This window comes from Danio aesculapii, chromosome 17 (assembly GCF_903798145.1).
Source record: "Danio aesculapii chromosome 17, fDanAes4.1, whole genome shotgun sequence".
In the NCBI taxonomy this organism is placed as follows: domain Eukaryota; kingdom Metazoa; phylum Chordata; class Actinopteri; order Cypriniformes; family Danionidae; genus Danio; species Danio aesculapii.
Genome location: NC_079451.1, coordinates 53,148,356 through 53,161,190, shown reverse-complemented (window position 1 = coordinate 53,161,190; position 12,835 = coordinate 53,148,356). Strand labels below are relative to the sequence as shown.

Genomic DNA, 12,835 nt, shown 5'->3' with positions numbered 1-12,835 from the left:
TGGATGGAGTAGAAATCACCGCGCCGCTTCTTGTGCTTCCGCTCCTGATCCTGACCTCCAGACTGACAGACAAACACACACATGTCAACATAACACAATACAAACACACACACACACACGTTGGTTTTGGTGGTTTACAAGGACTCTCTATGGGCTTAATGTAAAATTATATTGACCCTAAACCCACCGCTAACCCTCACCCCAACCCAACAAATGGGTGAATGTTAAAAGACCTGTTAAGTGATATTTTAAACTCTTTTAAACTACAAGGACACAAGCCATGTCCTCATAAACACCATAACAGAGTAAAACTAGGTCATCCTCATGACACGATACACATTACTGTCCTTGTAAGCCACCAGAACCAGTATACACACACATACACACACACATTTATATTGATGATGGACACACACACACACACACACACACACACACACAGCTCATTTTAATTTAATCCACATGCGCTGCTGACAAACATCACTGAAGAATGTATTGAAATGATACTATACTGCTTCTTTTATGAGGATAACCCTCATGAAGCACGCCAATCATGACAATAAAACCAATTATTACAAATTAAAATGTCATTTAAAGAGACGGTTCACCCAAACATTTGAATTCTGTTATCGCTCACTCATCCTCCATTTGTTCCAAACCTGCTTGAGTTTCTGTTTTCTGCTGAACACAAATTAAAGACATTTTGAAGAATGCTGGAAACTGGTAGCAATAGACTTATGTGTCCCCTAATATGGATGTCAATAGTTACCAGTTTTCCAGCGTTCTTTAAAATATTGACACACAGTTGGAGAATTGAAACCAACTGAGCGTGAATAAATTTGCATATGCCTTGAAATATTTTGTAAAGCAACCAGATTCTCAACTTCCTCCTAACATAAACAGAAAATAAATATAAAACAGAAAATAGAAGGACTGATAAATGACATAAAGAGACCAGTGATGACAACATCTGACACACGAGGAACAACCAAACACACACACACACACACACACACACACACACACACACACGAGACACCAAAACAACACCAGCTTCAGCTTTCATCAACATCATCATCATCTTAAACACTAAAGGAACCTAATCTCAGATATTAGGGGCAGTTGAACAGATACTATCCATTACCTAACATTAATTAATGGACCATTAGTTTAAAGTGTTATCGAATAAATAAATGCATCCACAGATGCACAAATGCATCAATAAATAAATAAATGCATGAATAAATAAATGCATAAATAAATAAATAAATAAATGCATAAATGAATAAATGCATGAATAAATAAATAAATGCATAAATGAATAAATGCATAAATAAATAAATAAATAAATGCATAAATGAATAAATGCATAAATAAATAAATAAATAAATGCATAAATAAATAAATGCATAAATAAATAAATAAATGCATGAATAAATAAATGCATAAATAAATAAATAAATAAATGCATAAATAATTAAATGCATGAATAAATAAATAAATGCATGAATAAACAAATGCATAAATAAATAAATAAATGCATAAATAAATAAATGCATGAATAAATAAATAAATGCATGAATAAATAAATGCATAAATAAATAAATAAATGCATAAATGAATAAATGAATGAATGAATAAATAAATGCATAAATAAATAAATAAATGCATAAATGAATAAATGCATAAATAAATAAACAAATGCATAAATAAATAAATGCATGAATAAATAAATAAATGCATAAATAAATAAATAAATGCATAAATGAATAAATGCATAAATAAATAAATAAATAAATGCATAAATAATTAAATGCATGAATAAATAAATAAATGCATGAATAAACAAATGCATAAATAAATAAATAAATGCATAAATAAATAAATGCATGAATAAATAAATAAATGCATGAATAAATAAATGCATAAATAAATAAATAAATGCATAAATGAATAAATGAATGAATGAATAAATAAATGCATAAATAAATAAATAAATGCATAAATGAATAAATGCATAAATAAATAAACAAATGCATAAATAAATAAATGCATGAATAAATAAATAAATGCATGAATAAATAAATGCATGAATAAATAAATGCATAAATAAATAAATGCATAAATAAATAAATGCATGAATAAATAAATAAATGCATGAATAAATAAATGCATAAATAAATAAATAAATGCATAAATAAATAAATGCATAAATAAATAAATAAATGCATAAATGAATAAATGCATAAATAAATAAATGCATGAATAAATAAATAAATGCATGAATAAATAAATGCATAAATAAATAAATAAATGCATAAATAAATAAATGCATGAATAAATAAATGCATAAATAAATAAATAAATGCATAAATAAATAAATGCATGAATAAATAAATAAATGCATAAATAAATAAATGCATAAATGAATAAATGCATAAATAAATAAATGCATGAATAAATAAATAAATGCATGAATAAATAAATGCATAAATAAATAAATAAATGCATAAATAAATAAATGCATGAATAAATAAATAAATGCATGAATAAATAAATGCATGAATAAATAAATAAATGCATGAATAAATAAATGCATAAATAAATAAATAAATGCATAAATAAATAAATGCATGAATAAATAAATAAATGCATAAATAAATAAATGCATAAATGAATAAATAAATGCATAAATAAATAAATGCATAAATAAATAAATGCATAAATGAATAAATGAATGAATGAATGAATGAATGAATGAATGAATGAATGAATTAATAAATAAATAAATAAATAAACAAATAAATGCATGACAAATTGCATAAATAAATGCATATACAGAAAAAGTAAATAGATATATAAATGAATAAATGCATAAAAAAGTAAACAGATATATAAATGAATAAATGCATAAATAAATAAATGAATGCATAATTGCATAAATGAATAAATTAATGAATAAATAAATAAATGCATGAATAAATAAATGCATAAATAATTAAATGCATGAATAAATAAAAACATGCATAAATGAATAAATAAATAAATAAATGCATAAATGAATATACGAATAAATGAATGAATGAATGAATGAAAAAATAAACAAATAAATGCATGACAAATTGCATAAATAAATAAATAAATGCATATACAGAAAAAGTAAATAGATATATAAATGAATAAATGCATAAATAAATTAATGAATGCATAATTGCATAAATGAATAAATAAACAAATGCATACATATGCAAATGAATGAATAAATGAATAAATGCATGAATAAATAAAAGCAAAACTAATTAAATGCATAAATAAATAAATGCATGAATAAATAAATAAATTCATGAATAAATAAATAAATAAATAAATGCACAAATAAACGCATAAATAAATAAATAAACTCATTTTTAAATTGATAGTTAACCTAACAAGTAAACATTATGTACTCCCTACTTATTTACCCTCAAGTGCTTCCAAACCTTTATACATTTCTTACTTCTGGTGAACACAAAAGAAGATACTCTGAAGAATGTAGCAAACCAGCAGCCATTGATTACTACAGTAGGAAAAATAAATACTATAGAAGTCAGTGGTTGTTTTTTTCCAGCATTCTTCAGTGTATCTTCCTGTGTCTAGAAACTCACACATGTCTGTGACAATATGAAGGAAGAGTCAAGTTCATTGCACACTGAGACTGAAATCTTTGGTCTGAATTTTTTTGCATGTAATAAATGAATTAGACCTCACATTGTGTCAATCAGAATTGGTATTTTTGGGTGAACGATCCTTTTAAAGTGGCCTTTAACCTAAGAAATCAAACTTCCCTTAATCTTCAGTCATATTAGAGCTCGTAGCGCTATAAAAGCTCCTGTAGGTTTCAGAACTCCTCTAAACTCAGCTTATATTGAAGGCAGTCTGATTAAACCACAGCTATTTGAGTGTTCTATGATGTAAAAGAGTGGATAAGCTCCGCCTCCACTGAAGATTGACACCCACTTCTACTACACTGCCTAAATAGCTCTGTTGACATGTCAAACTGTCAGCCAATCACAGCAGTGGGCGTTTACTTCAGTCTACAGTTGGCCACGCCCACTCAGAGCATCCTGATGATGAGGATCAAAAACAGCACAGATGATAATCAACTACTGCTGCATTATGATGGGTTTGGATGTTAAAAATCTTGACTGCATCATAAATATACTTCAGAGACCAGCGGAAAACTAAAACTGTACAACTTCAAGACTTCTATAAAACAACAGGACCTCAAAATGATCTCAGAACAGCTAGGAAAAACACTCGTAACGCTTCAGAAAGCTTAAAATGCACATAATTAAATACAACACACACACACACACACACACACACACACACACACACACACACACACACACACACACACACAAATAACTGTACTGTACGTCTAGAGCATTATGAGTGAAGTCATGCAGATGTGGAAGAGCATCATTCTGGCTGATCCTGAGACAGACAGAGACAGACGCCATGGAGGATTCACAGCGCATGCACTCACTGTACCTTAAGGAGGAATGACTGTGAATGAAGGAGAGACAAAACAAGCACTGGAGATTAGAGAAATACACTCACACAGGAAACACAAGCAGAAAAACACACACACTTTATTACTGAAGCAGACAAAACGCCTTCATATCTGAGAGAATAACCCACACAACACATTCAATTATATACATTATTATTAATGTTTAGACTATTAAGATTATCGCTCTCCTGTTTAATCTTAATATTTTATAAATATTTCTCAAGTCTTGTTTAATGGAGATATGTTTTCAACACATTTTAAACATAACTCATTTCTAATATCTGATTTCTTTTATCATTGGCGTGATGATGACGATGCATAATATTTTACTAGGTATTTAGTAATGCAGACCTGGGTAGTAACGTGTGCTTAATTGAGTTACTGTTGCCTTTCTATCAGCTGGAACCAGTCTGGCCATTCTCCTCTGACCTCTGGCATCAACAAGGCATTTGCGCCCACAGAACTGCCGCTCACTGGATATTTCCTCTTTGTCGGATCATTCTCTGTAAACCCTAGAGATGGTTGTGCGTGAAAATCCCAGTAGATCAGCAGTTTCTGAAATACTCAGAGCAGCCCGTCTGGCATTAACAACCATGCCACGTTCAAAGTCACTTAAATCCCCTTTCTTCCCCATTCTGATGCTCGCTTTGACCTGCAGCAGATCATCTTGACCATGTCTACATGCCTAAATGCATTGAATTGCTGCCATGTGATTGGCTGATTAGACATTTGCGTCACTGTGCAGTTAAACAGGTGTACCTAATAAAGTGGCCGGTTAGTGTATATACAGTGTGTGTGTGTGTGTGTGTATATATAGAGCTGGAAGATGGAGAATACCAAAGCGATTGCTTTTTTACTGTTTGTGGTCTGTTGGTGTAAGGCCAGACAGCGATCCCTGGATAAGGACATTCGAGTTCGGCGGCATTTACTTCGAACACAGATTTTGGCTGCAAGGCTAGCGCGATAGCAAAACAAATGTAAGGGAAGAAAGCATCTTGTCTCCTCTTTACCTGACAGGAAAACTCCGCCTTTGTACGTAACCCCGCCCCGAAGCCCCAGTTGGCCCTCCTTGGCCCAAGGTATTCGGCGGGCCGAAAAAGGCCGGACGCTGGCCCCAAGAAAGCCCCGCTTTGGCCCGATTACGCCCCGGAAGTGATAGTGGAAACGGGACTGGCCTTGGCTCGCCCTGGCTCGCTCGCTTTAGGCGCGATAGTGGAAACGCGGCTAATGTACACAACTGGAGTAATATGCTAAGATCATTTAAGAAATTTTTGCATGAATAATTTAATTTGAATGAAATTATTTAGACAATTCTATAGAATTCGAAAACGATGTGTTATAGAATTATCTGTTGTCTTAGACTTGACACATGGCAGAGAATTAGGTTTATTAAGTCTTACCTCCCTGACTTGCCATCCCTCGTTTCACTTCATCCAAAAATCTATCAGTAGGCATGCTTAGTAAGACCGTCATATTATTTAAACTTTAATTTTATTGACTTGCAAAACTCACTGTGTGCCGACACCTCCACATAAAAGGTTGTTATGCCGGCTTCACAATGCCTGAGTGGCACGAGAGCAGCACATACTTTTTTAGGCGTGCATGTTAACAACGGGGACTCGCACCGGGAGAAGAGCAGAGCGTCAGGGACAGCAGGAGTGGTGTGTGAGGCGCAAGGCCCGGGTGAAGTAAATCATATCTGAAAACATTTACTGGGGCACTGGTGATGTTTACTGGGCCACGTCCCCCAGTAAATTGGGTCTAGAGACGGAAATGCTACAGGGATATTAATAATTTCAGGCTAGACTGTACATATATATAAATACTATTATTTATATTATTCCTGGAAGGTTAAGTTAAAAATATAAACATTTTGGAAGATATTATGTTTAGCAGTGAGCTTTTAATCCACCAATTAAAATGCTCTTAACATAATTTCAGTTTAAAATTCAGTTTAAAAACTTTTCAAAGCTACATTGACATTATTTCAATTATTATGTCTGAAATAAGTGTACGCTTCTTAAATGTGGACAGTTTTTAAACATGAGTTGTAAAATCCATTATAAAAATTTCCGTTCATCCAAATGTGGTCAATCCTAATAATAATAAGGCTGAAAAAATACAGCAATTCAAATAAATTCAGCACCAAAACACTGTATATTATAGATTGGTTAAAAAACATAATTCTTCATAATACAAAAGATACAGTTTCTGAATGTGTTATATGGGTTAGATAAACTCAGCTGAATTTCAGAGTAATATTTTCCATTTCCTGTGAGAGTAATTGAATGCATTTGGTTATTAATGTGTGACGTAAAGCTATACATCTGTTGTTGATATAGCTTCATATGCATTTGTTCATTTATTAATGACTTGACATTTGTTCTCCTGTGAAAACAAACCTAACCGTGATGAAGGAGTGCAGGATATTAGCATGAGCTCAGGGAATCTGTGTGAGATATTAGTGATTCATTTATGATGTGATGTTAGTTTTGCGTGCGTAACTGTCTGATAAATGTAATCTTTTTAATTGAAAAACAGAATTATTATTGAAAATATTTTAAATATTTTAAAACATTTGAAATTCCTCTGCTTCTCTGAATTGATTAATACAGATCAGTTGAAATTATTTGCAGTATTTAAGACGAGGACATTATAAAGAACTGCAATTAAATGACCTCAAAATGAACAGTAATCCCTTACTTTACCGTTTCGACAACTGAGTCATTTAACTACAGTAACCCATTACTCTGTAACACATTATACAGCAAAAACACTTCTGATTTACATCAATGCTCAAAACCATTGTGCCATAATTTGCTTGTTTATATTCTCTCTCTCTCTCTCTCTATCTCTCTCTCTCTTTCTCTCTCTCTCTCTCTCTCTCTCTCTCTCTCTCTCTCTATATATATATATATATATATATATATATACATACATATACAAGTATAGAGAGCTCAAAAAACAACACTTATTTGAATCAGAAACATTTGTGATATTATATGTCTCTTCCCATCTTAAAAATACTATAGTAAATTATGGTAAATACTGTAGTGCTTTATGAACAATACTAGTAACACAACAATTACAGTAATTGAATTGTTGTGGTGATTCTACAGTTGCTATGGTAACACAACAACTATAGTAATTGATCCTTTTAGTAATTATAATGTTTCTATGGTAACATAACAACCATAGTAACCGATCTGCTGTGGTGATTCCACAGTTGCTATGGTAACTCAAGAACTATGGTATGTGATGTCATGGTGATTCTACAGTTTCTATGGTAAAACATGACCTACAGTAATTAGTCTGTTGTGGTGGATCTATAGTTGCTATGGTAACACAACAACCGCAATTGATCTACTGTGATGATTCTACAGTTGCTATGGTAATGCAACAACTATAGTAATTGATCCTTTTTGTAATTCTATAGTTTCTATGGTAAACTAACCATGGTAACTGATCTGCTGTGGTGATTCCACAGTTGCTATGGTAACAAAATACCTACAGTAATTAATCTGTTATGGTGAGTCTACAGTTGCTATGGTTACAAAAACACATACAGTAATTGATCTGTTGTGGTGATTCTACAGTTGCTATGGTAACAACAACTACAGTAATTGATCTGTTGTGGTGATTCTATAGTTGCTATGGTAACACAACAACTGTAATTGATCTGTTGTGGTGATTCTATAGTTGCTATGGTAACACAACAACTGTAATTGATCTGTTGTGGTGATTCTACAGTTGCTATGGTAACAAAAGAACTATATCAATATAAACGAATGACACAATACTGCAAATATAGGGTAAATTACACTACAATATACCACAGTTTTGTACTGTACAGTTTAGTACTGTATTATTTACTATAAATTACTATAGATTTTTGTTTTTATTTGAGGACTTCACTAAAGATACGAATAAAAAAGATACTGTATAAATAAATGACTACCACTTTTGTTGTTTAGTTTGTTTTTGGTGAACAAAAGTGTTACTTCTGTTCACTTGTACTGCTGTTAGGCTGATTTTTAGTTATAAAAGTGAATTTAGTTTTTTATTTTGCTGTAATAATACTGAACTAAACTTTGTGTATCACAGCAGAAATGCTGTAAAACAGTGGTGTTTGACTGTCCGCCCAGCCGCTGCTGAGGCATCATGGGAAATCTCTCGCTCATACCTTCGCCATCTTGGTTTTACTGTCACCGGTGAGAAAGGACAGGTTATTGATCTCGTTCTGGACCACAAAGTTCTGCTCTTCCCTCTTGAAGTTCTGCACACACACACAGATGAGAGTGTGAGGACTGATGGAAGTCCTGCTGACGGACGCTGGCCTGAGGATGAAGAGGGTCTTACGTGTGATTTACACCACAGGATGAAGATCTCTGCCACCATCCGGAAGAGCTCATCAGAATCTGCATCTGGCTCCTTTAGCCAGCGGGACCTAAAAACAACAAAGACACATGCACGCACACGCACACGCACACGCACACACACACAAACACATACATACATATACATATATATATATATATATATATATATATATATATATATATATATATATATATATATATATATATATATATATATAATAAATAAATAAATAAATAAATAAATAAATAAATAAATAAAGATAAATCAATTGAGGCAGAATTTGATTCACAATTCATTGATTCTCCAAATTTTATTGTTCATATTTCTTCATAATAATTTCAGTGGTGGCGCTTAAGTACTTTCTCCATGTTTTTGTGGGGAGAGATGTTATATAACATTAATTCTGTCATCTGCACTTTTAGGGCCCTATCATCCACCCGGCACAATAAAGGTGCAAGACGTGTTTGGTGTGATGTGTTACTCTATGTTTTAAATAGCAAATCCATTTACGCCACTTTGTGGACTCGTGTGTGTGTGTGTGTGTGTGTGTGCTGGTCTATAAAAGAGATGTGTTAAGGCGCATTGTTGGTGTGTGGCTATTTTGAAAGAACTGAAATAGGCCGCACCATTGACCAACTGAAAGCTGATTTAAAGTCCAGCAGAGGGCGTTAGTTATCCGCCTATGCAGGTCCAAATGCTGAATACACACAGGATGTTCAGCAACACACACATATCTTTACAGGTGAAAACAATTAAAGGATTAAAATGACACAAAATGATTATTTTCTACATCAATATAAACACCACTGCCTCCATACCTTCTTCACTGACACTGTTTTAATTCACTATGAGATTCTGCTTCTATGTATTCCTTCTATGTGAAGCTGCTTTGACACAATCTATATTGTAAAAGCACTATACTAATAAAGATGAATTGAATTGAATTGACCTCGGGGGGCTTTTTTACAGTTTATTCATGTCAATCTGCATCTGTATTATGTTATTATTATTATCAATATTATTTATAATATGCAGATTTATATTTGCTTTAATAAACACAAGTTTAGATTTGTCCTCCTGTGGGGTTTTGGAGACGTCTGCATCACCATATGGGTCATCAGTACAGGACGTGTGTTTGGATGTAACTCAGTGTTTTGAACACACTTCATTATTATTGTTCATTTATTGCTTTGCTGGAGATTAGAACTGAATTTAGAAATAGTTTTGATCAAATCTTTGAGCTTAACAAAGGAAATTAAATATGTGGGCTAATGGATGTGTTTCCACTGTTTCCTCACTCCACCAAAGTAAAGGAGTAAAGAGTAAAAGTAAAGAGAAAGTAAAGAGGCTGAATGGAGGAGGCTCATTCTTTATCCTCGCGCTGCAGATGCTCTGTTTAACTGTTCAGTTTTTACACTTACAAAGTCGCCATGTAAATAGCAAATGCACCATGGAGCGACTCAACTGACTTTTAAAGGGAATGAGAGACGAGACTCTGATTGGTTTAATGTACGTTATGCTCAAAACACACCCAGAACTCATTAAGAGAATAAGCTCAGCCCTGTTAGACCATGCGTCGGGGCGCAGAGCACATTTCACCATGCTTAAAATAGCAAAAGCGGATTCAGACACGCCCTTAATGCTATTGCACCATACGCTTTAGACATTGCACAGTGGTCACTAAAATAGAGCCCTTAGGGGTTTTTTGTTTATCCTGCTTCAATATATGTGACATCAAATAAGCTTTAGTACAAAAGCAATCTTTCCCAGTGATGGGTTGCAGCTGGAAGGGCATCTGATGCGTAAAACATGTGCTGGATAAATTGGCGGTTCATCCCACTGTGGCAACTCTGGATTAATAAAGGGACTAAACTGAAAAGAAAATGAATGAATGAACAAAAGTAATCCAAAAGTACTTGCATTACCAATGATGTGTAATCTAAGAGATTATATTACTGACTACAAATGTAGTGATGCAATTTTATTATCAGTAAAACTGATTACAATCCTTAAGTAATCCACCCAGCTCTGGTAATGGATTGTGGGTAATCTGGATTACACATTTTGTAACCAGTAACTGATTACAATTCTTCAGTAATCCCGCATCTCTGCAGGTCTCTACAGCGTGTGTGTTTGCAGCATCTGACCTGTTGTTGTCCACGTAGCGTATAAGCATGGGGTAGAAGGCGTACAGGTCTCTGCAGAGCACCGCAAACTCGTCCAGGATCAGAAGCTCCGCCTCCTGGGTGTCGGCCTTACCGTCCGCCTTCAGAAGCTCCTCCTCCGACACCACCTTCACAGTCTTCTTCTTCAGCTTCTCCAGCGTCGGCAGAAAGTGGCTCTTCAGCAGGTCAGCGCGTGCCTTACTGATGATCGGCTGAGCGTACACTGATATACACACACACAAAGGTTTGTTTTTGCGAATTGTGGGGACATTCCACAGGTTTCCATAGTTTTTTCAATATTTGTGTAGTGCTTTTCTCAATAATTAACTATAGTAATTAATCTGATGTGGTGATACTACAGTTACTATGGTAACACAACAACTATAGTAACTGATCTGTTGTAGTGATTCTACCGTTGCTATGGTAACACAACAACTATAGTAATTGATCTGTTGTAGTGATTCTACCGTTGCTATGGTAACACAACAACTATAGTAATTAATCTGCTGTGGTGATTCAACAGTTGCTACGGTAACACAACAACTATAGTAATTATTCTGCTGTGGTGATTCTACAGTCGCTATGGTAACAACAACAATAGTAACTTATCTGCTGTGGTGATTCAACAGTTGCTATGGTAACACAACAACTATAGTAATTAATCTGCTGTGGTGATTCTACAGTCGCTATGGTAACACAACAACTATAGTAACTTATCTGCTGTGGTGATTCTACAGTTGCTATGGTAACACAACAACTATAGTTATTGATATGTTGTAATGATTCTACAGTTGCTATGGTAACACAACTACAGTAATTGATTTGTAGTCATTCTACAGTTGCTATGGTAGCACAACAACAATGGACTCTTTTCAGCGGAGAAACATGGACATGTGAAAAGAGTGTAATGCGGGAGATGCTGGTGCATTATGAGTGATGCTGGTGCAGTGTGTGTGTTCAGACCTGCGATGCGCTTCATCCAGGAGGCCTCGTCGATGCCCAGGTTGCTGTTGAGGATCTTGAGGATGTTCCCGAGGACGAGGCTGAGGTGCTGTGAGGTGACGGCGGTGCTGCAGGTGCTGCTGCTACTGGGGGTCCGGTTCTCCTCGCCGCGCTCCCACCAGTACGACAGGTAATTACATAGCATTGGGAGGACCACCTCAATCACCTGCGGCATCTCAGTGTAGCGTGCGCCAGAATCCGACAGCTCACTGATCTCCAGCATCAGAGAATCCAGACGCGGCAGCTCCGGACACACATCCTCTACTGACTCCGGCATGCCCACCACTGTGCACACACACGCACACACACACACTGATCAATACATTTATAATCCATACATAATCACATACAGACATGCATAAACAAACACAGTTGTATACACGCACACAGGGGCGCCACTATGAGGGGAAAGTTAGGACGATTCTAAGGGCCCATACATTTAGGGGGCCTCCAGAGACATTATCAAGGGTCCGCTCCTACACTAGAATGGGGAAGAATGGGGAAGAAAGGGGATTTAAGAGACTTTGAACGTGGCATGGTTGTTGGTGCCAGACGGGCTGCTCTGAGTATTTCAGAAACTGCTGATCTACTGGGATTTTCACGCACAACCATCTCTAGGGTTTACAGAGAATGGTCCGACAAAGAGGAAATATCCAGTGAGCGGCAGTTCTGTGGGTGCAAATGCCTTGTTGATGCCAGAGGTCAGAGGAGAATGGCCAGACTGGTTCCAGCT

At 34.7% G+C, this 12,835-nt stretch overlaps 1 protein-coding gene across 1 annotated transcript in view; it reads right to left on the bottom strand.

Annotated features, from left to right (window-relative positions):
• The window catches only part of LOC130244164 (ryanodine receptor 3), a 123,523-nt gene that overhangs the window by 64,146 nt on the left and 46,542 nt on the right, over positions 1 to 12,835 (bottom strand). Inside the window, exons 31-36 of the mRNA XM_056476459.1 lie at positions 12,064 to 12,387; positions 11,083 to 11,323; positions 8,864 to 9,002; positions 8,739 to 8,831; positions 4,534 to 4,548; positions 1 to 62 (exon numbers count right to left, since the gene is read on the bottom strand). The exon at positions 1 to 62 is cut by the window's left edge and continues 109 nt beyond it. Of these exons, the coding sequence (XP_056332434.1) occupies positions 1 to 62; positions 4,534 to 4,548; positions 8,739 to 8,831; positions 8,864 to 9,002; positions 11,083 to 11,323; positions 12,064 to 12,387 (874 nt within the window). The remainder of the gene's footprint in view (positions 63 to 4,533; positions 4,549 to 8,738; positions 8,832 to 8,863; positions 9,003 to 11,082; positions 11,324 to 12,063; positions 12,388 to 12,835) is intronic.